The sequence below is a fragment of the Balearica regulorum genome, chromosome 2 (genome assembly GCF_011004875.1).
Source record: "Balearica regulorum gibbericeps isolate bBalReg1 chromosome 2, bBalReg1.pri, whole genome shotgun sequence".
In the NCBI taxonomy this organism is placed as follows: Eukaryota; Metazoa; Chordata; class Aves; order Gruiformes; family Gruidae; genus Balearica; species Balearica regulorum.
Genome location: NC_046185.1, coordinates 146,666,585 through 146,693,402, shown reverse-complemented (window position 1 = coordinate 146,693,402; position 26,818 = coordinate 146,666,585). Strand labels below are relative to the sequence as shown.

Here is a 26,818-nt window from a genome sequence, read left to right as displayed (position 1 = left end):
TGACCCCTATGAACCTTCATCTCTCATTGCTCAAAGGAGTAAGTTTCAGGATTACTGTATTTACCATATGATATTACAAAACTTTCTATCTGTATTAGACAGAATGCTATCGTGAACTGAAGAGGACATGATGATTAAAAGATTTTATTGATGCCTTGAACAGCCTTCCACACACCTTTGAGCCTCCACTGGGAAGGTCAACAGGAAAATGAAAAACATGTTATGCCTGATGGAAGAGAAAGATACCAACAAACTCTTTAATCACTCAGTATCTCAAAAAAACACGGCTTCTATTATGGTCAGCTTTTCCCTTTCCTCTGTGTCACATGTTTGTTCTCAGACAATGAAAGAAAAAGATGAAAAATATACCTATAAAGTCAGCGTAAGTGGTCTGTGGTGAGATTCTGCAAGTAACAACATCTGCATTTGGAACCTGTATGCTCTAATGTCATTTACACTGCTAATGTCTCCTAACATGATCAAGTAGTTCTGGTCCTTGTTTTTTCCAGCCAGTATAAATTACTAAGACAAAAGCATTTCAAAATTTATTATCCTCATTTAACATTAGTCCAATCCAGCACGATCATGTATTTCCAAAAGAATAGTAGGTTTATTAACTGTACCTCAATTCAGTGTGTGTTGATGTTTAGTAGCATTCTTTGAAGTAAGCAAACAGTAGCAAGTGACTGAACTCGCAAGCTTAGCAAGTGACTGAACAAGCAAACAGCAGAAAAGTTTATGGTTGGAAAGAGAGCCCTGATGAAATTGTTTTGTACTATTTCATAGGAACCTGCGCTTTAACAGAAATTGCTCAAATCACCGGGTCTAGGTCACTTTTATGAAAGGCAACAACCTCAAGCAATTCCTATGCCTTCAATAAAATCAGTAACTTTCTCAATTGCTGTTATAGGAAGGCTATTTTTCGGTTTTCAGATAAGGGACCCTTTTAGCATCCAGTCTAAATTTATTCATGGCCAGGTCAAATACACTGATTTGTATGCAAGTTCTGCCATTCAGCTCCCTGTGCAGAAAGGAAGGTAAGGGAAACACAGAAGAAAGTACAAACAGATCCGAAACACAAAACTCAATACTACTCAAAACCGTCATATTTACCTGGCCCAAACCATCTGAAAGTCCAACATAAGCTGAATACTTTCTTACACCAATATTCTTTTGAAGCCTATCCACACCACTAGACAACTTCAAAATACAGAAGAATAATTCTGTATCTATGGCTGTGACAAAACCATGAGAAAGACTCACCTGTGGCATTTCTGCTTTGTGACAAACTAGGTCTCACTGATTTGAAGTTGGGCATCCAAATTCAAGATTTTTTAAAAAATCTAAAATATATCTCTGAGTGTTTCCAAGTTCACAAACCAGTAGATCATGTTTTGTAATGCACTGGAATACTGAACACTGTCCTGGCTAACCGAGCTCTCAAATTAGCAATTTCAGCACTTACAACTCTTTATATGTCAAATCTTCTCTCAAAACTCAGAGCCTCAATCCTGGATTATTCTTCAGGGACAATAGGAAAGAATTGTACTCTCCCTGGGCTATAACAGCCTTACTACTTTAGCTTCATGACTGGAATAGCTTTTTGACCAACGTATAGCATCTACTTGGAAGTCATCCTCTTGGGCATTTACATTTGGATGCATCTGTACATCTCCTAAAAGTCACTACACAGAATCACATAAGCATCTTTCACAGAAATTGATTCCAAAGGGAGTAAGGCGTAGTATGTGTATTAAGCCATCTCTGTCCCTGCCTGGAATAACAGAACAGCAATAGCTATAGAAAGGATCTTTTCCTCCTTGTAAAGACAGATGCAAGATTTTTGCTTAAGATAGTATTTACTGAGGATTCGTTATCCCTTTACAAAAAAATTAAGAATAACAATAAAATTTCTCTCTTGGATAGTGAATCTTTGTTTGCTGTGTCAGTTACTGTTTATTCTTGATCACTAAACAAAGTAACTTGTTATCTATCATGCTAATTAGGTTTTATATATCCCACTAAAATAATTGTGTTAAGAATTATGAATAAGAGAGAAGAAGGCTTAAAAACTTATGATCAAGATCATGTCTGACTTTATCATCGTGGAATAATTCTAACTTGCTCTTGATATTGTCACTTCAAAGGGGACCAGTGTAGCTGTTATGCATTTTCTCAGTGGGGAAATACTTTCGAACAGACATTCTACTTGCACAGAGCCTTTTGTTGTGTGCTGGTTTTTGTGGTTTGTTTTTTGTTTGTTTGTTTGTTTGTTTCAGAAGCACAAACAATATCAAAATATCACAAGAAGAGATATTTCAGCCGTGTTTCCAAGCTTACAGTCTGAAATAGTTTGGGAATTAGAAGCCAGTATTTACTTTAAAACTGGGCAAATGATTGTATGTATAGATATACAAGGGAGAAGCAAAAGTATGTGCCCCATTGGGAGGGACAGAGTAGATATAACTTCTGGCTGGTGGACAGGTTGTGTTCCTTTTAACCTCAAGAAATAGGTACTTAATTTGTACTTGATAATTGGTAATTAAATGTCCACAGTTAATTTCTGTTGATGAATATCACATTTCTGTTTTTTAAAAAAAGTTAATAGAAATTTGCTAAATGAAAAACTGTTCAGTAAAATTTTAGTCATAAAGAGTTGTTCTAGATAAACATTTGCTTTGCATGACTTACTTTCACCTAAAACTAAAGAACATAACTTTTTAAAGACTTTTTTTCACCCTGTTTCTCTGCTGTCCTTTCCCCTAGGATAACATAGGTTGTTATTTCCATTATGATCTTCAGTACACATGAAAATAAAAACAACTAATGCTTACAATTAAACTGTTTTAACTAACTAGTTAGTTATATGAAGTATGCATAGTAATATTAATTCTGAGTCTCAAAATATTTTAGCTAAACCTCAATTAATTAATACTGAGATTCAGAAACTAATCTTTCAATTGGTCTTTATGATTATTTATCACAGTATAAAACTACTGTTTCAGCTTCCAGTTTCCCCCAGTTCTCTATCTAGTTAGCTATTACACACTTATCATTGAAGTGTTAGAACTCTTCAGAAAACTAAGATTACTCTAATGAAAAAACATTACATTGACATTCTGGGTCTCACTCACTGATACTGGTATAAATTTTCTTCTGATGTAACACTTTGTCTTAACACATCATGCCCAAATTCATCACATACAGTAGGTTGGTTGTTTTTTGTAGAAAATAATTTCTCAAGTCATTTTTCATTATGCTAATTTAAAAAAAACCCCACACCTTTAAATTCTTGTGCATTCTCTATCTAGTTACAAAAGTGCTCCAGATGATGCTTAACAAAATATGTGTTCATAAACTATATTGTTCTACTAATGTAGTAAGTACACATTCAACTTGTGAAAAGATGTGGAATCAAAAAACCAGTAGAATTTGAGCAGTAGAATTATGGAAAGTACTTCATGTATTTGGAAAAGAATTCAAGTTTTTCTTACAACCCCACATAATTGCAAATAGCTCCATAAAAAAACAGATGATAAACAAAACTGGAAAATATCATATCCTACACAACTGCAAAGGCATCTGTTAGAAGACAGACATTTGGCTATTGTGCTAGCAGCAGACCTTGTAACTTAATTCAGCCTTATGGAATGACATTCACTACAAACACTAGTTTGCAAACCTTTCTGTCAAACAAGGAATATTCTAGTCTTTGGCATCATATGTAAACGGTGCTTTACATATCCTCAAGCTGAACTGTAATAGCATCAAAGTAAAGATGTCATATATAAAGCTTTATGCAGCCAATTCATAAACACTTTTATCAAGATAAAAATCTTGTACTGGGTGTCTGTAAGAAATGGCAGTCCTGGATAAAACACATAGAATATTAAAGTCTATCATTAGTTCAATTACACTAAAGTCTTAAGAGAAATAAAAGATCTTCAAAGTAAACACAGACTAAACAAGAAAGCATATTTGAAGGTCTTCTCCCATAACAGCTATGAATTATTTCTAATATCTTAATTTTGAGTATTTCAAAGGCAGTATTCCGACCTTTTAAATTTTCCTCTGAAGCTAACATGATGGTTTCAGCCATCATCTTCAACCACCGCTGTGAAACCTTTGCACAGTAGTACTGGAGGCGTTAGTTTCCATAGTACTACCAGTCAGAGACCATGTAGTGTGAGTCTAATGTCTTGAATCCAAATTAGTGTCTCCTTAATGCCTCAGTCTTGAATACCTGCAGTATTTAGGATAGTTTTATTGCACTTCCTTATGCAAAAATGGTAATGATCTGGTCTGAGTAGAGACAAGAAAAGGAGAGGCTGAGAGGCTGAGGTGACTTCTTGTGAAAGTAGATGCAAGAAACAAGAGCGTTTCAAAGGGAGAAGATTTAGACTAGAACAGAAGGATCTAATGAAGACAAAATCTCATTCTGGAAGGTGCAGGCAAAGAGCCACCCAGAGTGGAAGGTTGCAGCCACTGAACATGACCAGAAGGAGACGTCACAAGGAGAAGACATCATGCACTGCCATCCCACAACAACTGCTTAGTCTACAGTTGAACAAGTGTGTGTCACATGCCATAGATGAGATACTGCACCAGTATTATGGGAAACACTCTGTATCTTCCAGCACACTGAGGCTGTCAACCTAGCTGTGCATCACTTAGCAGTCATTTCTGCTTAAGCTAGCAGCAGGGTAACTCAAAAAACATTTCTGATAAAGCAAATCTAAACCAACCTAGGGAAAGAGAGACCTGTAAAAGATGATGAAAATAAAACTATGTCAAAAAGAATTCAAAAGTAAAAACTTAGATGGCATTCAGCTCACAAAGAGACATAGAAAGAAATTCTTTACAGTTAGAGTGGTGAGGCACTGGAACAGGTTGCCCAGAGAGGTTGTGGATGCCCCTGGATCCCTGGCAGTGTTTAAGACCAGGTTGGATGGGGCTTTGGGCAACCTGGTCTAGTGGAGGGTGTCCCTGCCCGCAGCAGGGGGGTTGGAACTAGATGATCTTTGAGGTCCCTTCCAACCCAACCCATTCTATGATTCTATGATATCTACATGTAGGCAAGCTAAGTGTCTAAGTTGCCATTAAAACTGATGGGGATCTGATTGGTAACAATCATTGGACTTCAAAGAGTGATCACATCATGTTAAGTAGAAACTTAGAGTTTTATTTGGTTTCCCACACACGTAGCATCTCAAAATGTATCAGACTTCATTCCTTGTCACCAGGTGCTACCCCTGAAGGGCATATAATTTCCATACATCCTGCATTACACACCTGTTAGCACTGAGAGAATTTCTCAGACACCCTACTGCATCACAAATAACAATAGATGCCTTCGTATGTACAATTCAGTCATGTCCTGAGTGGCTGAGCAGCAAAAGAACAATATTGTACATCGACTGTCACTGAAATTTAGATACCTGACACATCTTGAGTACACCTAGAAGTATATGACATGTGATTTGAGTCTTTACTTGGAGTTGAATCCCACTCTAATATTAATTTCAAGTCTTAGATAAGACTGATAAAGTTTGGATTTACTTAATTTGAAGATTCATTATGCATGTTAAGATGGTTTTATTTATCTCTCCCCCTAACTGTGTTTCTTATTCAGATATCTAAGAAAGCAGCACAAATATATTTTGAGGGCTTCCTCAAAGCAGCTGCTTTGAAGGCTTTCCTCAAAGAAAGAAACAGTTACTAAAACAGAAAAGTGGAGAAAAAAATCCTTGCTCTCTCTCCAGTTCATCAGCATATTCCCTCTTCAGCCTAGCTGAAGAGGAAAATTAGCTAGCTTTTTTCCCCCTATGCTCGGTGAAGATCATGAAGCCTCAGTCAATAACCTCCCATCATTTTTTCTTGAGGACTACGTCTGTGATTATTGGTGACATGGTGACACAACTTTTGCTTTTATTTTGGATAGTTGGAAGTTTCCAAATGTAAAAAAAACCCCTTTTTTGAATTTCCATTTCTACAATCTTCTCTCCCTGTGCGAGGCAAATGAGGTGATCTCACTTTTGAGCTCACACCGAGTGTGGCCCTTCCACACTTAGGAATGCTTTGAACATTTTGACAGTTAACAGTCTTTTTACCACATACTTTATTAACTTTGTTTATCCTACGACTAAACAGTAATCCAGGCACGTCTTGTGATAGTTAGTTAGGTATCTTGGGAAGCATATTCTGTTGAAAATTTTGAGAAAAAAATAAATCACAGAATAAAAATGAAGCTGTGCAGTGAATTGCTTGAAATCTTCCTTGATTTAAAGCACAAAATATAAACTGAGCTTTCAAATAAAATTTACAAATATCTTACAAAACAATGTTTTTCTTTGTCTAATGTATACCATATTGAAAATGTAAACACTATAACTAGAATAGTAAAATACAGTCCAAAGTGACTATTGCTAAGTATGTACTGAAAAGCCACTTTAAATTCAGCTTGCTTCCATCAGTTAGAGAGGGAGAAAGAAGCAGCACACACATGCCCGCAGTCTTAACCACACATGCAAATTTTGTTCCAGGATGTCTAGAAAATTCAAATGCCCAGCAAAGGTTTGCTGCACTAAATGTAAAATTGGACTAGATACTGAAATACAACTTTTTTTTTTTTTTCAGATCACTTTTGCTGTTGCAAGACTTAACAGTGAGAACATTTGATATCTCTAAGAATATCCTGTACTGCAGCATTATTCCTCTACTTTATATGAGTGAGAGAAAAGTAATAATTACACTCAAGTAATGGTAATTTGTTTGTTAGTTCTTGGAATGCAAAGTGAGGCTGGAGCTTGCATGCTCTCAGATCGGCCAGGCAGAGAGGCAGGCTCTGCCCACGGAACATGCAACACGTGGGGAACGGTCTGAGCTAATAACGCCAGTATCACTGATAGTCCTGGGAAAGCTTAGATTTGGTAGAAGTCTTCTTACTTAGTTCTCCCAGTAGGGAGAAAACAAAAGAGCAGGGCTCTTTAACAGGGTTCCTCTTTATAAATCCGGTATCAGGAATTGCTCTTGCACTTTTAAGAACAGTTAAAAACAGTTATAAACGCTGTTCCCATACCCCAGCTACCCATTGCCAAAGGGAATCACCAGTTCATATCGTGAACGCAGAGATACATTCCTGCCCTCACCTGCTGCTCAGAGACTCACTTCAAACTGCCAGCACTGAAAATTCATTTCTCCTGAATTCATATTTATTTGGATGTCTGCTCTGTGAGATGTTTCTCAGAAACCTGTCTGGGGAGGCCCGAGAACTAAGGACTGTTTTGGAGATGTTAAACTGTTTTACAAAACAGAAAAATAAGTGCTGGCAGTGCCCTATCTCCAAGGACCTCAGGTGACGTTAATCACGTTCTGTTGTCCAATTTCCAGAGTTGTAATCAGTTGTGGGCCTGATCCAGACTCTGCTCTAACCGCTGATCCAAATACTCTTTGAGCTTTATTTCACATTCAAGGTATTAGGTCTGGAAGAAACTAGGGAAAACATTTTATTACTTTGAGATAAAATTATGACAAATTATGACAAATTTCTGCAAATTATCTGGGCTTTATTGTATGTACAAATATTGCAATCAGTTACAGAGAGAAATGTATCATAAACCCCAAAGAATGTTGACAAAATTATTTTTGATTCCAATGTATCTTTAAAACTGCAACTGAGTCTAATTTTTTTTAATTGTTTTGCAAACTAGACTAATATAAGTAAATAGGAAAATTTTTTAGTTTAGCAAACGGGCACATTGTTTTCATCTTTGAAACCATCATACAATCTGGTAAGGCTAGAGCTCAAAAATAAAGGAGATAAATCAGAGTCCTAGCTACCAACAAAGAAAAAGAAGCAACTGTAGAAAGAAATAGGTGGAACAAGGGCAGATATTTACAACCATAAATTGATAAAATGCAGTGATTATAGTTATACTGACTTGGAATTTAGCTGGGGAAAGCTTCGTAGGCTCAGAATACAACGTGAAAATCCAGACAATATATTTTTTCTTCTTCACTGTAAATAAAAAGATTATTTTCTTCATAACAGCTGGCCAATATATGTAGAAGTTGCATTCAAGTCACCTGTATGCGACCACTGTTAGCTTTGTGTCCAGCTACTAAACCAATCTATGTATTCTACAGTATTTCCACCATTTTTCTGAAAAGTATGGAGCAATTGTATCTTGTTCCAGAAAGGAGAGAGAAAAAATTATATGTGTCAATTTATTATTTTAAAAAGTTTAGACTATAACCATGAACTTTTATTTTCATGCTATTATATAGGTGTGAAAGAAAATTGCCACTTGCATGGAATTTCATTCTAGATACATCTGAGAGTATGTTTCTATTCAGGTACTAATTAAGAAAAAAAGAAAATTTCACAATCTGCTGTGTGTGATTAAGGCAATTATGTAGGTATATTCTGTCTTCCAAAAGTTCAGGGGCATATCAGAAATTATGAGTATTCTTTATAGGCTTGGATTTATTCATTTATTTATTTATTTTGTTGGTTGGTTTTCTGTTTGTTTGTTTGTTTTCCCAGAACTGCTTTTAAAGTGCTTTAGACATTCTCCCTTATTTGTTTCACATCCTGTTCTCTCAGACAACGGTCAATGCTGGTTGCTTCAAAGGAAGATATAAATGCTTTGTTATTCAATTAGTGTCCATAAGGAGACATTTTTCCTCTTTTCAGTAGGAGATCACATTATGCACTGAAGCATAAAACGTGATTGTTCTTGTAATTATATATTAGTTAGAATAACTGCCAAGGTTATTTCTATTTATGTGCCTGTAAATTTTTATAAATCTAATTATATCTGTGAAAGAGTGATATAAGCAATATCCTTTTGTCTTTAGAGTACACTCTAAAGTTTTGGGTAATATTTCAAATGAAAAGATTTTGGCAAATCTGATTTCCTGACTATTCTCTACCTTTATCTTTATTTATTTTCATTTTAGCTATATTTTTGCTGAATTCTACTTTTTTTTTTTTTGAAAATTTTTTTTTTTAATTTGTGCTAAAATGATTCAAAATCCAGTCTGGAAAAAACAAAGTAAACCCCACAAAAATCCAACAAACAAACCAAGAAAATGTAATGAGGCTGTATTCTTTAATGTTTCCTCATAAAAGATCAGGAAAGTGCATGAGTAATGAGTTAAGAAACTCTGCTAGTGATATGAAGTTATTCAGGGTGATATGAGCTAGGAATAACTATGAATAATAGGAAGAGTATTTTGTGAAAATGAAGTTGCTTAAAAAGACAGTATCCAGTCCTTTTCGTGCACTGGTCAGCCTTCCTGGCACCAGCCACCTTTGCAGGGCAGCAGACTTTCCTGTAAGGAAGCTGCCAGCCCCAAGCAGGTGTGTCCGGCATCTTATACAACTACAATGGAACTAAACAGCCACAGTTAAGCAAAAGAATTTCATCCTGAGTGACTGGCAATGAAATGCAATGTTAATTGAGTTACACAGAACAACACCACCCACTACCACTGCTTAAGGAGCGACACAGCAGACCACTGTAGACAGCTCCAGCAACACATCAGCCCAATGCTCAAAAAGGGCAAAGCAAATAAAACTTTAGGATTTACCAGGAAAGAGAGCAAAGAGAAAAATAATCCTTTTGCTACAGTATCTTTCCACTATTCACTCATTTCCTAAATACTCTACACAGACCTGATTTTATAATCTCAAAAGACTATAGTAGATTCTTTAAAAAGTCAGAGAAAGGAAAACATATGGAATAGTTTCCATGCAAGAAATAAGTTGGAACTCCTTCAGTGTGTAATGTTAAGGACGACTGCTTAGAGACCAATATGGAAGTAGGTGGGTTTGTCTGTTGCTCACCACCATTTTCAGTAAAAGACATTATCAAACAGGAGACAGCGTGAAAACAGAGTTGCTGTCTCAGCAAGCAGCAGACCTCCACAACTTGCTGCCAAAAATGAGGAGAGGGCTAAACTTTTGAGTGTGTTCCCAGAGAAGCTAGACTTTTTACAGAAGGCAAATACATTAAGGTTTACTGCATATATGAAACCACATTTGGTTCATAAGGTCTCCTAAAAAGGAAATATTAGGAACATTGGGAGGAAGTATCATATATGCCTGTCCTTTTTTGGTTCCTGCTCAACATCTCATTGACACTGTTGGAGATAATACGATATCAAGTGAAATGGACATTGATGTGATCTCCTGTAAATATTCCTATGTTCTTAAAGACACATGTAACACTTCAGTGACTCTCCTTTAATTTGTTGGAAATAACAACTGTATTCTCTACAAAACTTAAGTCAACAGCCACCAGTTCTCTTGTCTCTGGGAATACCTTTTCTCTACTGTAAGCTGTTAATCTGACCAGGCAGCCCTTGGCAGCTGTTGTATTCCCAGATAAGTGGTACAGAGACATGAGCAGAAACTCTGATGGAGGGATCTGCCATTTTTATAGCCAGTAACAACACTTTGTAAGGGAAGAGAGGGAAAGGAGAGAAAGGAGAAGCACATTTGGAGATCGTGGAAGTTCTTGTCAAATCCATAATATCTCTTTTGTTAAAAAAATATATGTATAAAATATGACTCATACCAATGGTCTCATATTTTGTGGGCATAGTCAGGCAGTATCTTAATCTGTGAACATTCTTGGGGGATCATATAAGTCCCTTTAAAATTATGGTTGCTGCATGAAGGAGAAAAGGATGTGAATGCCTCCTGGAAATGTCATGACTTTGAAAACTGTTAACAATGTCCTTCTATTGGGAAAAGCATATAGAAAATAGTTGTCACTGCATCTTTGACATGTAGTGGAGAGAAAGAGTGGTTAAGTGTGGGGAAAATGTCGTACCTGACTTACATAATCCTGCCAGTTTGCCAGCTCCATAGGAAGGTATATGTTATCTCAGAGGAAACAAAGCCAGAATTGCACCTTTGTAATCAGTTCAGTGTGGCCAAGGGCTGTTTCTGGGCTGATGTGGATACTGGCAGCCCTTTACATGGGGCAGAGTTTAACTCGAGAATCTGGCCACACTGCAGACGAATAGCAGCAGGAATAAATAGCAGTTAGAACAAAACTGACTTTGTATCTTACTACACACAGTACTGTTGTAGGATATGAAAAAACTCGATATTCCCCCATACATCACTATTCAAACCATGAAGAGTTGATAAGAGCCAGCTTAAAATGACGTTTATTGTTTCTCAGGTGCAGCATTTTAAGCGGCTCTCAGTGGCTTTCCACTTCAGCATCATCGTTAAGCAGCATCATGAGGACAGTCTACAGTATGCTGTCAGTCTACAGAAAATGACAATGCTAACCTTCAAAATGATTTTTCCTAGTTGTCCAGTGCTTGCTTTCAGCCTTTAAGTATTCATGTTTGTCAGGAAGAAAAACAACCCCACAGAATGTAATTTTTTAATATGTTTAGAACTTCAAAAAGTTTACATAGTCAGGGAATGATTCTTGTGAAGAGTGAGAGTCTCTGTCGCAGATATGAACATTTAATAACTCTATTCTACTTAGTCCTCACTCTATACCCATTGTGATAGTACTTCATGTGCAGAAATAACAAGCACAGACCACCTTAGTATACCTGTGTTAAAGTGTTACTGCTCATAAGACTCAGAAGAATCTTGATGTGTGCATTACAATGAATTTGAATTTTTTAAAAAAGACATTAAAAAGGAATTATATTAGATTTTTTTTTTAATGTAGTTTGTTCAGTTTGCAGAATACCAATTGTAGATTGGTATGCCATAAAAATAACAAAGTAAGCTCTTCAAACTCTGAGAAGGAACACTGAATAACCAAACTTCATTTGAGTGAAGAGAAAGGGTGGAAAACATCATGACAGTTAATATTCACTGTGTTATTTTGAGTACCTAAAATGAAGGAAACATTCCCTGCAAGTCCTGAGAAAAGGAAAAATTTATCCAAATATAGCAGAGAGAGCATATTAACCAGATAGAAAAATAAGCGTCAGTATCAAGGCTTCATCGTCATGTTATGAGAACAGACTTCAAAAGCTACTGAATCTCTTTCTTAGAGAGAAAACATTTCAACTTTCTTAGCAAATGTTCTCTCCAGCTGGAGACAAGAAAGGAGCAGATCTCTGCTGCATGATGTTCTTCAGAAACTTACAAAAATGAGCAATGGTTATAAGTATTTCACTTTTGGTTAACCTCTCCTTTTGTCTCTACATATAAACAGAGAAGTCTATGAGCCCAAATTTTTGCAGCTGATCATCACGGTCATTCTAGCTGACTCTGGTTTATAAAGTTACATCGCAAAGAATTTTTTGTAGCCTCCGGCATACATTTTGTCACTGTTCAGAACATTTCTGTAGACAGGAGTAGATTTCGGGTAGATACTCGGGTTTCAAAGCCCACATTTCAAGCAATGACCCACACAGATATTGCTGCTAAATAGTAGCTGTAAATTGGAACCCTCAGTGGCTAATGTAAACTCTTGTCTGGGACAAGTGAGAATTGTTGATATAGAAAAGATGTTTTACTATAAGGATGAATTTAGACCATTATCTCAAAGTGTTGTGAATCTACAAAGTTCACATAGTACATCTTAGATGAGCTACACCAAGAAATCAGTCTCCAGTGGCTTTTTCCTGAAATTTTAGTAGCTTTTTTATTATATACATCATAAAAGTGTTTTGGAACATCCTTTACTATCAAAACCAAAGCTTTTAAAGTTTCTAACATTGCCACGGGGACTTGCATCTACCATTAAGAGGATAGAGTCTGAAAACATCAAAAATAAGGAATCAAAAACCTCAGCTAGTGTTCCTCTTGGGGTAACGTTCATTTCAAGCTGAACTTTAAAATACCAATCTCATTTATAATAAATTTCCGTGACTGTTTTGACAGAACTAGGAAGCCAATACTACGTACTGTAACAGGCAATTTATCAGAGATATATCTGGAAAACATTGCCCATATCTTTCCTGCTTATCTTGCGCACAGAGTACAGTGTAATTTCTTAGGTTTGATGTAGTCTCACCAGTGTTATTTCCCAGTGCCTGAGCAGTGCTTAATGATATCCTAAAGGGGAAGACTACTCATTAGCAGCAGTAACAAAGCAAAGCAGCTCACATAAATTAATGATCCATTCTCCTGGTAGTCCTTGACATTGGGAAATATTAACTTTGGTTTATTGATCAGAAAGACAGAGAAGTGAGATAAAATGACTTGCTGCAGCCATGCAGGAAATTTGTAGTAGTCCCAGGAACAAAATGCATCTCCTAAATTCCACTTTGGGGGTATACATTTCAGTAGCTCTGGTGATAAATGTGGAAGGAGGAAAGAGATTTGTCCTGTTCTGTCAGAAAATGTTTCTCCTTCATCATTTGTGCCCAAGCAAATAATGGTAACGAACATTGGTGCTTTCAGGAGCAGCTCTTACCTTGGGTTATTTGGATTCATATCCACCAGAACTATTATTTTTGGTAAAATTTTTCTGAGTCTTATTTCCCTTGTGCAGTAAGTGAGGATGGTGCAAATAATTGCACCAGTGCTGGCACCATACCATACAGGAAGAAGATGGATATGGTGCCTAAACAGTATCAGCAGGAACCCCCAGCAGCCAAAAAGCATTAAAGCCTACTGGCCTTAGTATTACAATCTATCTATAATGCCTCTGTCTCACTGTTAGTTCTTTATTTTACAATAACTATATTTCACAACTGTTGATAAATAAATCCCACTGAATTAATCAGTATATTGTCTAAGTATACATGGCTGGACAATAAGTCTTGCAGACTCACAAGTCTTGACTTAGTACCCAAACAATTATTTAATAAAATAATTCTATTAGAATTTCAAAGAGCTACATAAAAGCATGTTGGTTTCAACATGTCTTTAGCAAGCTATGGATTCTATTCCTCTTTTGAAGGAGAGACAAAGAAATGAAAGCAATGCTGCTATTCATTCTTTCCAGACTTACATAGACTGTTTGTCCATAGCAGGAACTTACCTGTTGGAGGCAGCATCGTCGGTTCTGCTGGTAAAAATTCTTGGGATGGTAAGCACCCCCTTGAAAATGTGAGGTCATCAAGTGCTATGCCATCTTTGGGACCTCCTCCAGCTATCCCTTCAAAGACAACTTGAAAATCATCATCTCCATCTCCTGCAAGGATCAATGCCTTGTGCTGCCAGAAATTTCCCTGGTTTCCAGTAAGATTAAGGAGAATTTTTTCATGTTTTGTTGTAGTCCTCTGGTAGACAATCAATGATCCAATGTGAGCTCCATACATATGGTAATAGAAAAGTATCTGTAAGCAAGAACAATAGCATCACATATACAATAGGTGACTTCAGAGACATTCTGCTATTGTATTTACCCTAATTATTAAATGAAGCATCATTAGTAGCATTCAGAATAACCCTTAATTTTACTGATTTAAAACCAATTTAATTAAAATGCACACAGAAAGACTTACTAGTGAAGCTTTTTAAACTATTCCATAAGGAAAACTTGGAAGCCAGCATTACAATACTGTGACAGCTGATCTTACATTTCTTTTGAATAACTCTTTCATGTAAATGTAACAGAATGAAAAAACTTGATACGGAAACAGAGGATTGGAGCAGTGCCATTTATAATATGGGAAGTAATTTCAGTTTACTGAACACTTTTCTGGTTATACATGTGTTTGTACTAGATTATAGAGTGTGTAATTTGAAAATAACCTTCTCTAATCTAATATGGGAGCAAAACTTCTACATGGATTGCAGAAATGCAAAACAATATCAAAAATAAAACATAGGAGGTCCTTGGATTAGGAAACAGTGATAATATATACAGAACATTAAAAAAAATCACTGTGAAGAGTTGTCACCATTAACTGCTCTCTAAACTATTTTCAGTTCAAAAGCAACAAAGGAATACTTGTGTTTGATCAAATTAGTACTTAATCTAGTTCAATATCTTGTTTCTGACAAAGATCAGAATATTTTCAAGAATGATGTAGAACCCTGAAAGAAGGCAATTCATGCTACAATATGCAAGAACATATCTGTAGCTCAAATTCTTTCTAGTTTAATGCATAACACAAGCCCTAAAGAATGAAAACTCTATCTTATTTATTATAGCTATAAAAACCTAATAACAAATATGATGATGCCCATGTAAATGTAAAGTCACATCCTTTTGTATTACCTGGTGCTATAGGGTTTCATAGGCTTCTGTAGTCTACTGTATTGCACAAACACGCTATTTTTTTAAAAAACCCCACATTTCTATTTAATGGATTTTCCCTAATTATTGATTAGTAAAGCCACCAAGGGCTTTGTATTATAATTCTTTTGAAAGTTTTATTACGTTCACTTTCAGAACATCTCCTGTGCAATGAAATAGTCAAATACAATTTTTCTAAGTTAGTTTTCTTGTATTGAAATATTTCTATTCATCTGCCCATTTCCTGTCCTGCAACTACTGTATCTCTTAAAATCCCTCCTTAAATGAGGTTTGTCTATTAAATATATGTGTTTATCTTTAAATTACATAATGGTTTCCATATTTCTATCTTTAATATTTTTATCTCCATTTCTTTTTAATACTGCTGAATTTTGTTCAATTTTCTGTCATTAAATTCTAGGGGATATTTTCATAGAGCTGCCCACCACACTGCTCCTAATTGGCTAGAGTTCTTTTCAAAACTACCAAACTGTATTTTGTATGTTTGTCTGTCTTCTGTGATCATTGAATTCATATCCTCCCGTCCCCCAGCTCCCAACATTACTTTCTGGACTTCACATTTATTTGCAATACCCTTATCTCAATTACACTGAATAATTTTGTATATTGGAGCCATCGTTTCTAGTTATATCATAGAGTAGTAATGTCATCTTGATAGCAGTTATGCAAAAATTTAAGTATGTATCCAAGTCCTTTCAGGACTGGGGCCCCACATTACTCAGGCTTCAATTATAATGCATGTGAAATATTCATTCCCATACTTAAATTGGCTTTTTATCAGAATGTAGGCTAGCTCTCTAGTCTTGGTTCTCCAAAGTTCTCTGGATGTTGTCATTCATCAGTTGGCTATGTAAACTTTTCAGGTCTATGTTGAAGAATTTATCATAGATTTTTGAAAACTAAAAGAATTATAACAAATGGTTCTGTTTGTAACTAATTCTCTGATACTGAAATAAAATTGGAAAGGTTACAATGCAAAAATATACAGAAATATCCAATACTTGCAAAACCAAAACAACATACACACCCCTTCTACTGTGCATACCATAAAGGAATTGCTTTTCATACCTTTTATTTCATACCTTTTATTTCATAGCTTTTATTAAAATTCTTTGACTTCATTCTTAAAATCCCTCAGAATCACGATGTATGCCATATGCTTTTGGTTACCAATTGCCACTAAATTTAAGACTTTGTTCCAACACCATCTCTTTTGCCACCATAGTCTGCAACAGTGCTACTTCAACATCGGTACTAAGGAGCAGCCCTCAGACTGGTATCACTACACAATGTCTTGCAGTGAATACTAATTCAAAGAAGGTATTTAAGGTTTTTAAAAGTATTTTCATCACAATTTCTTTATTGTTCTACAACAGCATATATAGATTTCCTGGTTTTCTTATGGGTTGACATTTCCAAATAGTATAATTATTTATCACTGCTGCCTTGTTGCAGAACTCTCCCTTTTCTTTCCCAGATTTATTTTGGCATAATCTCACTTTCTCTCTACTTAGATTGTTTCCCTTGGATTCCTATTCTTTTTGAAGATGAAGCTTGCTTTGTGAAAGTCTTGTAAACAAAGAAACCTTTTTTTTTTTCTTTCCATACATCTCCCTTTATACTTGTTGATGTGTATTTGTTTTCTCTGCGTAAAACTCTTGTCCCACTGATGTAAATGTACATTTTTCATTCATCTAAATGGACCTAAGATCTCAGACTAAGTTTTTTGTAATATGTGATGTAGCCTTTGCTTCTCTAATAATTCATAGAAAGGAAAAAAATACTTCAAGGGACTGTCTGATCTGCTAAGATAAAGCTCTGGGTCCTGAAATAATTTTTTTCATTCATACAATTTACTTTACTAGAAATTTCATTTCCCTTGGTCTTTTGCCTAAATGAAAGTTTCAGAACTGGTCAGAACCTTCAAAAAGCACTATAAAATATCATAAATATGACTGTTTCAGACCATATCATGGATGTAGAGATTTGTCTGTACAAGGTGCATAGACCTCCTGGGTTTTGTAAATAATTTTCAGTGTGACAAAAGTAATTGTTTCCAAAAGTTATGTTTCAAGCTTTTCATTGCATTTAATGTGTGATACATCATATATATTCAGATGTGAACCAATCATTCTCAGTTATTGTGCATTTCTTTATAGATATGTTTTATTCTTCCTTGACAGAAGTTAACTAGTGGAAGAGTTATTTTTAAAGCATAAAACAAGATAAGGTTGAGAAAGAGATGTTTTCAAATATGATGCTAGAGAAAGAAGCAAACATGTCCAAGATCATGTGAGCAGAATTTTTTAAATATGTGTATTTTAGGCCATACAGAATATTAACTTGGAAAACATGAGACCATGGCTCAAATTTTAAAGATATTTTGTAATGGCTAGATTAAGTTTTGCTACAGACATATTGAAATTAATCAAGTTTTGTTTGGATCATAAAATCAAGACATTTATGACTTCCTGGCTTTCTTATCTATAAAGAGTTTTGGGAGTGTTCAAACAGCCAGAAGAATTTCAATCAAATGAAATGCTTAGAAATCTCAAGCATAAGCAGAACTCTTTCCAAATTACGGACAAACTCTACAGGTTTTGATCTTCCTTGTGAGTAGTAAACATGAGATAAATGGATCTAGATGCAAATGACTGGACATTTTGAACAGAGATGTCATCTACATATACAATAAAACTATTTAGGACTATTTCAGTCTAAGAAAACCTTCATTTGATGAGCACAGTGCAGTGATCACAAAATCAGTTTGATTCAAAGGTTTTTAAAAAAACAGCTCCTCTTCACGAAGATGATTCTCTTGAGAGAACTAGATGCTAGATAGATATACAAAGGTGAACTTGCAATATGAGACTACTGAGGACAAAATCTAATGTAAAATGATTACATATCCTGTTTTCAGACAGAAAGTCAATAAAATTTTACATCTTCAATAAATATAAAAACACTGATATCATCTCTCAGACAAGTTACTAGACCACGATCTCCAACAAACAGATGGAGTAAGAATTCCCAGTGTAGCATCAGCAGTGGAGATGCTTCAAATGCTGGAGAGCAAGGTGGCTATTTTATGGTCAGATCATTAGAGAGCTATTGAATTTATTTAACTGGGTAAAGATAGATAGCCAACAAACATTCCTGTTGCCAAGTTAGACAAATCTTAATGTATTAATAGCAAAACAATTAGCAAAATAATAGCCTGAATGTTGTTTTTACTCACAGTCGTTCCAAAATTATTTACCCTGGATTCTAGGCTGGCATACAACTAAGACCACTCTGCATTTGTTCACACTTCCTTTCAACTCTAATAACTCACAGAATGGAGTATAAAAGGTCATCTCAAAACAAAGTCTGAAATAACTTTATATACTAATACCTCCTTTTTCTTTTCGCTACGTCCTTTTTTTCTTTTTTTTTCTTTTTTTTTTTTTTTTTTTCCCCAGATCACTTCTTCAATTCTAGAAATCCATTCCCAAATTTACCCTGAAAATGTTAAGCCATTCCTGCCTTGGTAATTTTCTAAGTCTTTATAAATTTTCCAAAAGCTAGAAGTACCACTTTCCCTCTCACAGCAGCTCCATTTATGCACAGTATTCCTCTCCATGTAAATAATATATAGGTATTTCTTAAGCTCTACTTCCAATTAGTATTTTAAAATTACTACTAATTTTATTAATACTTAGAATTATTGGTAACTATTAATGTTTAAACTTCCATTTTGTGTTTGATGCTGTTAGAAACTGAGATACCACTCAGATTTGCCTTGACACTTAAAGACTATGAAAATTTGGAAAAAATACCATTTCAAAGTCATGCATAGTTCAGCTTTTTGGAAAATTCACTTTTTCAGCATGTTGTTCCTCTAGCAGAGTCTGAAAGATGTGTTCTGAAGATGTCTTATGAAACTACAATTTACCATTTTAGCAACAACTGTAAAAGATGTATCAAAACTAGAAAACATTTTAATCCAGATTTGCAGAGAGATGATCAAGCTCAAATCACTGTGCTGTAATGTTTTGGAAAATAAAGACTTGCTTTTCTCCATTGTCTAGAGGAGAATCAGTGACAAAGCCCTCTGCTGTGCATCCTTCCATTTGCAGTTGTATTCTGAAAGCCAATTGTTACTGTATTTATACATATTTTCTCCATAAAATCACAAAACATTACATAGTTGTATGCTACTCAGGGGTGGTGTCACATAAGACATATTCTAAATCAGACACTGTGTTCCCTGCCTGTCAACTTCATCTGAATCTCCCAGAGTACTTATTTACTTACAGAAATCATTTTTCTCCCACAACAAGATACATGTTTTCTTATGATTTCAAGGAAATAAGATCAGGCCCTGACTCTTCTACAACATGCTTGTTTTTTTCTCAAGAAATATTTCAGTGATCATCTTTATTCATTTTAGGAATATTATCTTGGTGCCATCTAGAAATCAAATTCTGCATTCCTGCTAGTACCACACCCCCACATACCTTACAGTCTTTATTCCTTCTGCTTAGGACAGGACTAGAAATCCTAGCTTTCTGTCCTGGCAGCTGAAGAAATGAACTCTTTATAAAAATATAATGACCAGATGGCTCTTGTAATGTATGATCAGTAGCTGGTTCAATGCCCATTTTTGTAGTACTGCTAGTTCTGAGGTTCCAGTCAAAATCATCATTTTTGTCTTGCTTCCATCCACAAAGATCAAACTCAAAATTGCAGTGCCCGATAGATGTATCTGAAAGACATTTGCATACATGATAAGAGGTTTTTTATCAAGAAGTTAATTAGGTACATGTACTACAGCGTAGTATTCAAATCCATAAAGAAAAAATAATGCTTCAATAGAAAAAATAATATCGATGTATCTTATTAAACAGAACATTTATTATGTTCTAGGATATAATAGTAGGATAGGATAAAACTGCATATATATGAGGTAGGTCTCTGCACTCTCATCATAGTCCTTGGTATAAAAGTAACCAAATATAGCAATCTATTATAGGTCAAGCTGAATAGCTCTTCAGGGTCTTACAGGCAGAGGTCAGTTGGTGGTCTCCATACGGCATCCAAGACATCTGCAGAAAACTAGCCTCTTTTCAGAGGAACATGTGAAGGTCAGGTGAAAACAATAACAAATGCCTATATTTAAGGGAACAGAAACCCATCCAAATGAATGTATTGATCACCATAAAGGCACAGCCTCCATACAGACACATAGAGGTAAAATATAAATGCAGGTGTGCTAACTTTGACCTGAATCACACCCATAGTTTACTTCTGCATATTTCCAGAAGTCACACTTGTATTTTCTTAGCCAACATGCAAATGTAGATGATTATCTACATTTCTCCTTAAATTGTATTTAATGCCTAGAAAAAGAGAAAGCTGTCATAATGTTGGTTGATTTTTATATGAAACAAAATTTATGTTCTTTACCAATTTTCCAATCTTGAATGTTAAAACATCCAGCACGGTGAACCAACTGTCCATGTAAATCAACTCAATTGCGTCACTCCAGAAATTTAAACTGTGTATAATTTTTCCTCTATGCATCTATAACTTCATTATAATGATTACCAAGTAAGACTAAACTTGCTGAAATAAGTTGGAATTTTGGCAGAGCCTTCAAGAGACTTTCAAGTGTGCCCTGAATATTCTTACTATTGTTGCTGGAAAGTAAAGTGCTTTGAAAATAAATTTGGAAACTGTATGGATTATTTGGTCAGACAATATAAGAAATGACAAAAGCTCTCTCATAAAATGTAAACAGAATCTAACCCTCTTCTGGGGTCTGATAAAGTTCACCCACTTAAAAGTAGCTTTATTTAATTGGCAGCTGGTCAGAAGCCTCAGTAATGAGGCCAAGGAGCTAAAATCCATGGAGTCTACACATGGACCAAAACTGTACCAGACAGCTACCTCTAAAATTTCAGGCTGAAATCAGATGAAAGATTTCTTCCTTGTATTTTTCTTGTGGAGGTCATAAGGGTGAAAAAGAAGTTAGAAACTTTTTCTTAAAAACATGAACTATTTAGCAAAAATAGCTTCACTATCTTTTACTTTTGTCTGCAAATATGATGCCATCTGAAATAACAATTCAAAAACCCCCAAAACCTGATGTGCTAAAAGATATGCTTATAATTTATGAAAAACATAGATTGTAGTTTACCTCAACGGAATGTAATTGCCCATAAAATTTGTAACTCATGTTTTGCCATATGATCATTTAGTTACTTAATATTTCATGATCCTAGTTAAAGAAATTCCTTCAATTACTTACACATTCCACCTCGAGTCAATAACATTCATGCCTGAAACAGACCATTTTATTTTAAAGGCATGTTTTCAAGAATCAAGACCTCAAGGCATGAGCATTGAACATCCCTGCTAATGCTGTATATATTGTGCATTACCTAATCTAAATTTAGATGTCCTTGTAGGATCTCTACATTCAACAAAGAAAAATAGTCATATCTGTGGGACAATTTATTTAACCTAACTCAAACAACCAATTTTAAATTACATGAACTTCAGCCTGGAAGTGAGTCACTCTAGTGATGAAAAAGAGAACTTAGGCAGCCTGCTTAGAAGCTCAAGTTACAGCAGATGACTGTGTGATTGCATATTAAATCTTTGGTAGTAGACACTTCTGTGAAGAACTATGAACTCTTAGTAATGAAGTACAAAAGCAGAGCTAATCCTTTTGTCTGTGGCGCAGTGATACAGGGTTGCTGAATTACTCTACTGGATGAGAGCTTAATAATTGAAGAAAAACACTTAACAGGAGGTATATGAATGTTATTATGTTGATCACAAAAGACTAATGAATCTTTGTAATAAACCAAGCAATTAAATGGAGCAAAATTTAAACTATTTTAAGTCATATTATTCCCAACAGCTATGCCTGGATGAACAAGAAGTACAGAGCTATAGGGGCAGTTCTGTAGCACAAAACACCTGATGCTGAGGACCTGATGGCATTTAGAGGGCTAGTGGAGGAAAGACGACTGAGGTGGTATAAACCGATCCGGTGGGCTGAATGACCACTAGTGGTTAGAATATATTTGATGCCCTCCTGGAGCTCATCTTTCAGTTTATTTTCTAATGAATAGACCCTAGTTCATATGTTTGAGCACACTCTAGAATGCAAACCAAATTGTAATAAATAGGAATAACTGAGATATTTGCTTCAGAAGCACACTGATGAGCTAAACCAAACATTAACCAAGCTCAGATAAAACCAAACACCTACCAAGTACAGCCACCTGCACTGGCACTAATCCATAATTCAGACTGGAAAAACATTATGGCCCCACAGCCTTTTTCACAAAATTTAACTTCCTAGCTCTCAAAAAACACCATTTCTACCTCAAGAGGCATGCCCAACTCAATCTAGCCAGAGCTACCTCAGAGACCTTCCTCTGATACATTGATAATCTCAAGCAGCATAAGGCAAACCCCAGCAGTTTCTGAACAAGGTTGAAAGTGCTACCACCCATTACGTCTCCAGCACTGTTCTGGTTTATTTTGTTCTCATACCCTTGTAGTAAGAATATAGTACTAGTGACATTATACTTAAAGATCCTTTCAGTATCTAATGGAATAATTTCTAAACATTTGATGAATCAGTGTATCTGTTAAAATGTGTACTTGATTTATTTTATGGCACTGATGTCATGCAACTAGCTAGAAAGAGCCCTCTACAAAGCAAACAAAACCAAGTCACAGGTCTCTCAACAGTAATTTAACAGCTTTATGGGGCATAGGTTATATCTGAGCAGCACTGGCTTTGTCTAGACATTGCTAATTAGACTTAGTGAGTATTATCATGTGATATAGTCCTATTAACATTCTGGAGTTTCAGGAATATTATAGAGATTAGAGACTAATTTCTTTCAACATGGTGCAGAAAGATTTCATTAATTAATTCTTCGTGCACATAGCAAACAACATCTACCATTAGAGTTAGAGATCCAGGAAGGCCTACTGCTAAAAGGTGCTATGTAGCTTGAAGCTACAGTTTTCATGGTTTTTAAACACAATTGCCATGCCTGGGCAAAACCGCCTATTTCTTGTTTCCTGTGCTTTGATCTATCATGCTTTGCCCCACTAAAGCTTTCCCCAAGCTTCTGAATTTGAGGTTTTCAAGCTACCGTTCTATGGTTCAGCAGTGAGGAAACAACTCTTCTCTGATGGCTGCAAGGAATGATTAAAACCCACAAAGAGTGGAAGTATGTGCTTCCTATCATTGTGCTCTCTTCAGAGGCAGCCTGCCTCATGAAAAAGCTGTGAAAAGAGAACTAGCACTTTTCTGATAGGTATATTTTCAGCAAGTGTTATATTATGTATTTCTACTTTATTAAATAACTAAAGCAGAGGCAGCACCAATAAAAGAAACCCACATAGTGGAGATTTAAAGCAGCATACCTATTTCAAAACCGAAAAAATAAAAGGGAAAACAGGAAAGCAAAAATTAGCCCAATTCCTGACACTGTTATTGAAAATACTATTGAATAAAGCACTCCTAGACCTAACAAAGAAAGACATAATTGGTCACCCAGCATTTTACAGCACAAATAGACATTATAAATGGGATTAATTTTTTACCTGAGATAACATCTACGTGGCTATAGAAGTTTCACCCCAGTAATGACCCCTCTGCTCTAAAGGCTCCATAATCATTGTAAAGCTTCCTGTTACAATGCAGTTAGGAAAGTTCTTAATTTTTTTAAAGATGTTTTTTAACATTTTTTAAAACTTAAAAATAATCACTAGGAAAAGCACTTCATAGGAAAGCATTTTCTTTGTGGGACTGCTTCAGTTCCTCTTTTTTTTCCAATGGGGAATCAAAACTAAATCCTATCAGCCTGTTTGAACCATCTTGCCCCGACTGCTTCAGTCTTTACTTGGCTGATGGTGTTTTGTGGGAAATACAGACTATCCAGAAAACTCAGAAAAGTCACAGGTAAACAGCTTTTAAATATTTCAGAAAATAAAAGCCAAAATATGAGAATATTTTTGAACAGAGTAATTCCAACTTGAAATACTCCTCATATTTAGTTGCAGAAGATCTGAACTGGTCCCCATAGAGCTTAGTGACATGTTATTCCTGGTTTGGAAATTACTGAGAAGTTTAATAGTATGAAAAGAATTTGCAAAACACAGTGCCTTTGCCGTGTACCTTAGCTTCATAGGATATTGGCATACCTTTGTTTCACAGAATTGTATTAACTGAGAATTTGATAAACTGTACTCATAATCTCGATAAAAATGGGGCAACTGTGTGTACGGTACCAGACAATGCAGATTTGATTGTGTGAGCATTTCCCACAATTGTACTAGAAAAAAGAAATTGTTAGTACTATATATTGTGATCTGTTTCTCCAGAGGAGAACCCATTTGATATGAAACCTCATTCTTTGAATCCAGTACTACAGATGCTGTTTCCTGATATCTCTTGTAAAACCCAAATTGTACACTATTCAGATTAAAATGATTTGCTAAGAGACCTGACAATCCTTGAAATATCAAAGCAGGCATGTCCCTCATATCCCAAAGGTTGAAGTATTATTATGCTTGAAGTATTTTTTTAGCCTTAATAAATTCTTTTCATATGGAAAGCAGGAGATTTCTATTCTGTTTTTAAAGACAGCTGCTTTCTGAGTTATTTTAAGAAATTCACTAACAGCTCTTTTTTTTTTTTTCTATCATATGATTTCAAATTAAATAATAGTAATTTAAAATCCTTAGAAGCCAAGGAACAAAATTAAATTATTACCTTCTTGTTTGCTTTCTTAGCTGATGAGCTGCCAAAAGTATTCAAGTAATAACAATTCACAGCAGGCACAGTTATTTATGATAATTATATTAAAAAGCTACCATACGTACTGCAAATAGTAGGGCTCTCATCTGAGTTATCTGCACAGTCATTTACAAAATCACACAGATTATCCTTTGGGATACAGTACTTGTTGGCACATGTGAATTCGTCTGATGTGCAAGGTCTGCCTGGGATGAGCAAAGGGGAACAATCTTCAAAGGTAATATCATCCACTGCCACGTCTCCCATGTAACTGACACCACGTTTTGCCCTGAAAACAACCTAATAAAAATTACAGAGCTATTACAGTAAGACACTGTTAAGATATATAAAAGCTTATACATGCAACATGAATAGAACAGAAACTATGATGGTCCTTGCAAATCTTGGAATACGAAGTGGTCAGTTCTTACTGCCACAGCACAGTCCTATGAAAGTTTATACTACTGCTTGTACAGACCTGTCACTATAGTTATTGAAGGATGATCTTCTAACATCAACCAAGTATAAACAAACAAACAAACAAAAAAAAAAAAAAGAGAAAGAAAATGAGCAACACAAACTGATAGTGGTCCCCATTTCTGAATTAATAGCAAGGGTTCCACCTACTTCTGCAAGGTAAGCGTGAAAAACACTAGTATGAGTCATTCATCAGTTATTTCCATCACTGTAAAAAGAATGTTAAAGTTTCATTAAAAGCCATCCAAGACAGAAGTACAAGGGAATGTAATACATTTTTAAATATGTTCCTGGCTGTGTCTCTCTCTCTCTCTTTTTTTTTTTTTTTAAAAAAAAGGATATAACTAAGCATGGCATATCCATGACTAAATATCTCTAAAAGGCTTAGGAATCAGCTCATATTTCAAAGCAAACATCATGCTCAAGACTCTTTTTTCATAAACCAGATGTAATACTACTACATACTAAGGAGAAGGAAGTGGAATAGTTTAACCTGAAATGGATTCAAGGATAGAAAGGATTGTCTGTCTTAAAAATGGATATCAGTCTGTGATTGAGGGAGAGTGAGAAATTTACAAAAAACTTGTGTCCAGCTCAGATAACCAGATAGTCAAAAAAGATGACTTTTGATATTCAAAAGGGGATGTACAGTAGGAGTATGGGGCAAAAAGGGAAATGAGGAGGTGAAGAATGCATAATATAACTACCTAAAGCCAGCTGTCTAGACAGCACATAATATAGGAATACATACCTGAAAATCTGAACGAATTCCTAAGAACACTTCTGCTCTGTTCCATTGAGGACCTTGGCTGCCACTTTGAGTCCACAGTTTAGAAGTCTTGTTACCAGTTTTGCAGAGTACCTAAAAAGCAAATAATTCTAGGTCACAAAAAATCTTTCTGTTGCTAACTCACTTTAAGTTCCTTAATTGTAGACAAGAATACAAGAATACCTTGTACAACTTATCTCTATACCACCATTAAATATCATAGAATCATACAATATCCTGAGTTGGAAGGGACCCATAAGGATCATCTAGTCTGACTCCCTGCTCCTCACAGGACTACCTAAACCTAAACCATAGGGCTAAGAGCATCGTCCTTGACACTCCTTGAACCCTGACAGGCTTGGTGCCATGACCACTTCCCTGGGGGCCCTGTCCCAGGGACTGACCACTCTCTCAGTGAAGAGCCTTTTCCTAATGTCCAATCCGACGCAAAGGGATTTGCCAGTGCAAATGACTATTCTAAGAAAATAATACTTTAAGATTTTTTGATCTCCTGATAAACATATTCAATCCAACGTCTTGCCTGGACTAACTTAT

General features: G+C 35.5%; 1 protein-coding gene across 1 annotated transcript in view; it reads right to left on the bottom strand.

Moving 5' to 3' along the window:
• Positions 1-26,818, bottom strand: part of MALRD1 (MAM and LDL receptor class A domain containing 1) — a 283,169-nt gene that overhangs the window by 144,405 nt on the left and 111,946 nt on the right. Inside the window, exons 22-25 of the mRNA XM_075746327.1 lie at positions 26,246-26,356; positions 25,104-25,317; positions 19,703-19,950; positions 13,980-14,277 (exon numbers count right to left, since the gene is read on the bottom strand). Of these exons, the coding sequence (XP_075602442.1) occupies positions 13,980-14,277; positions 19,703-19,950; positions 25,104-25,317; positions 26,246-26,356 (871 nt within the window). The remainder of the gene's footprint in view (positions 1-13,979; positions 14,278-19,702; positions 19,951-25,103; positions 25,318-26,245; positions 26,357-26,818) is intronic.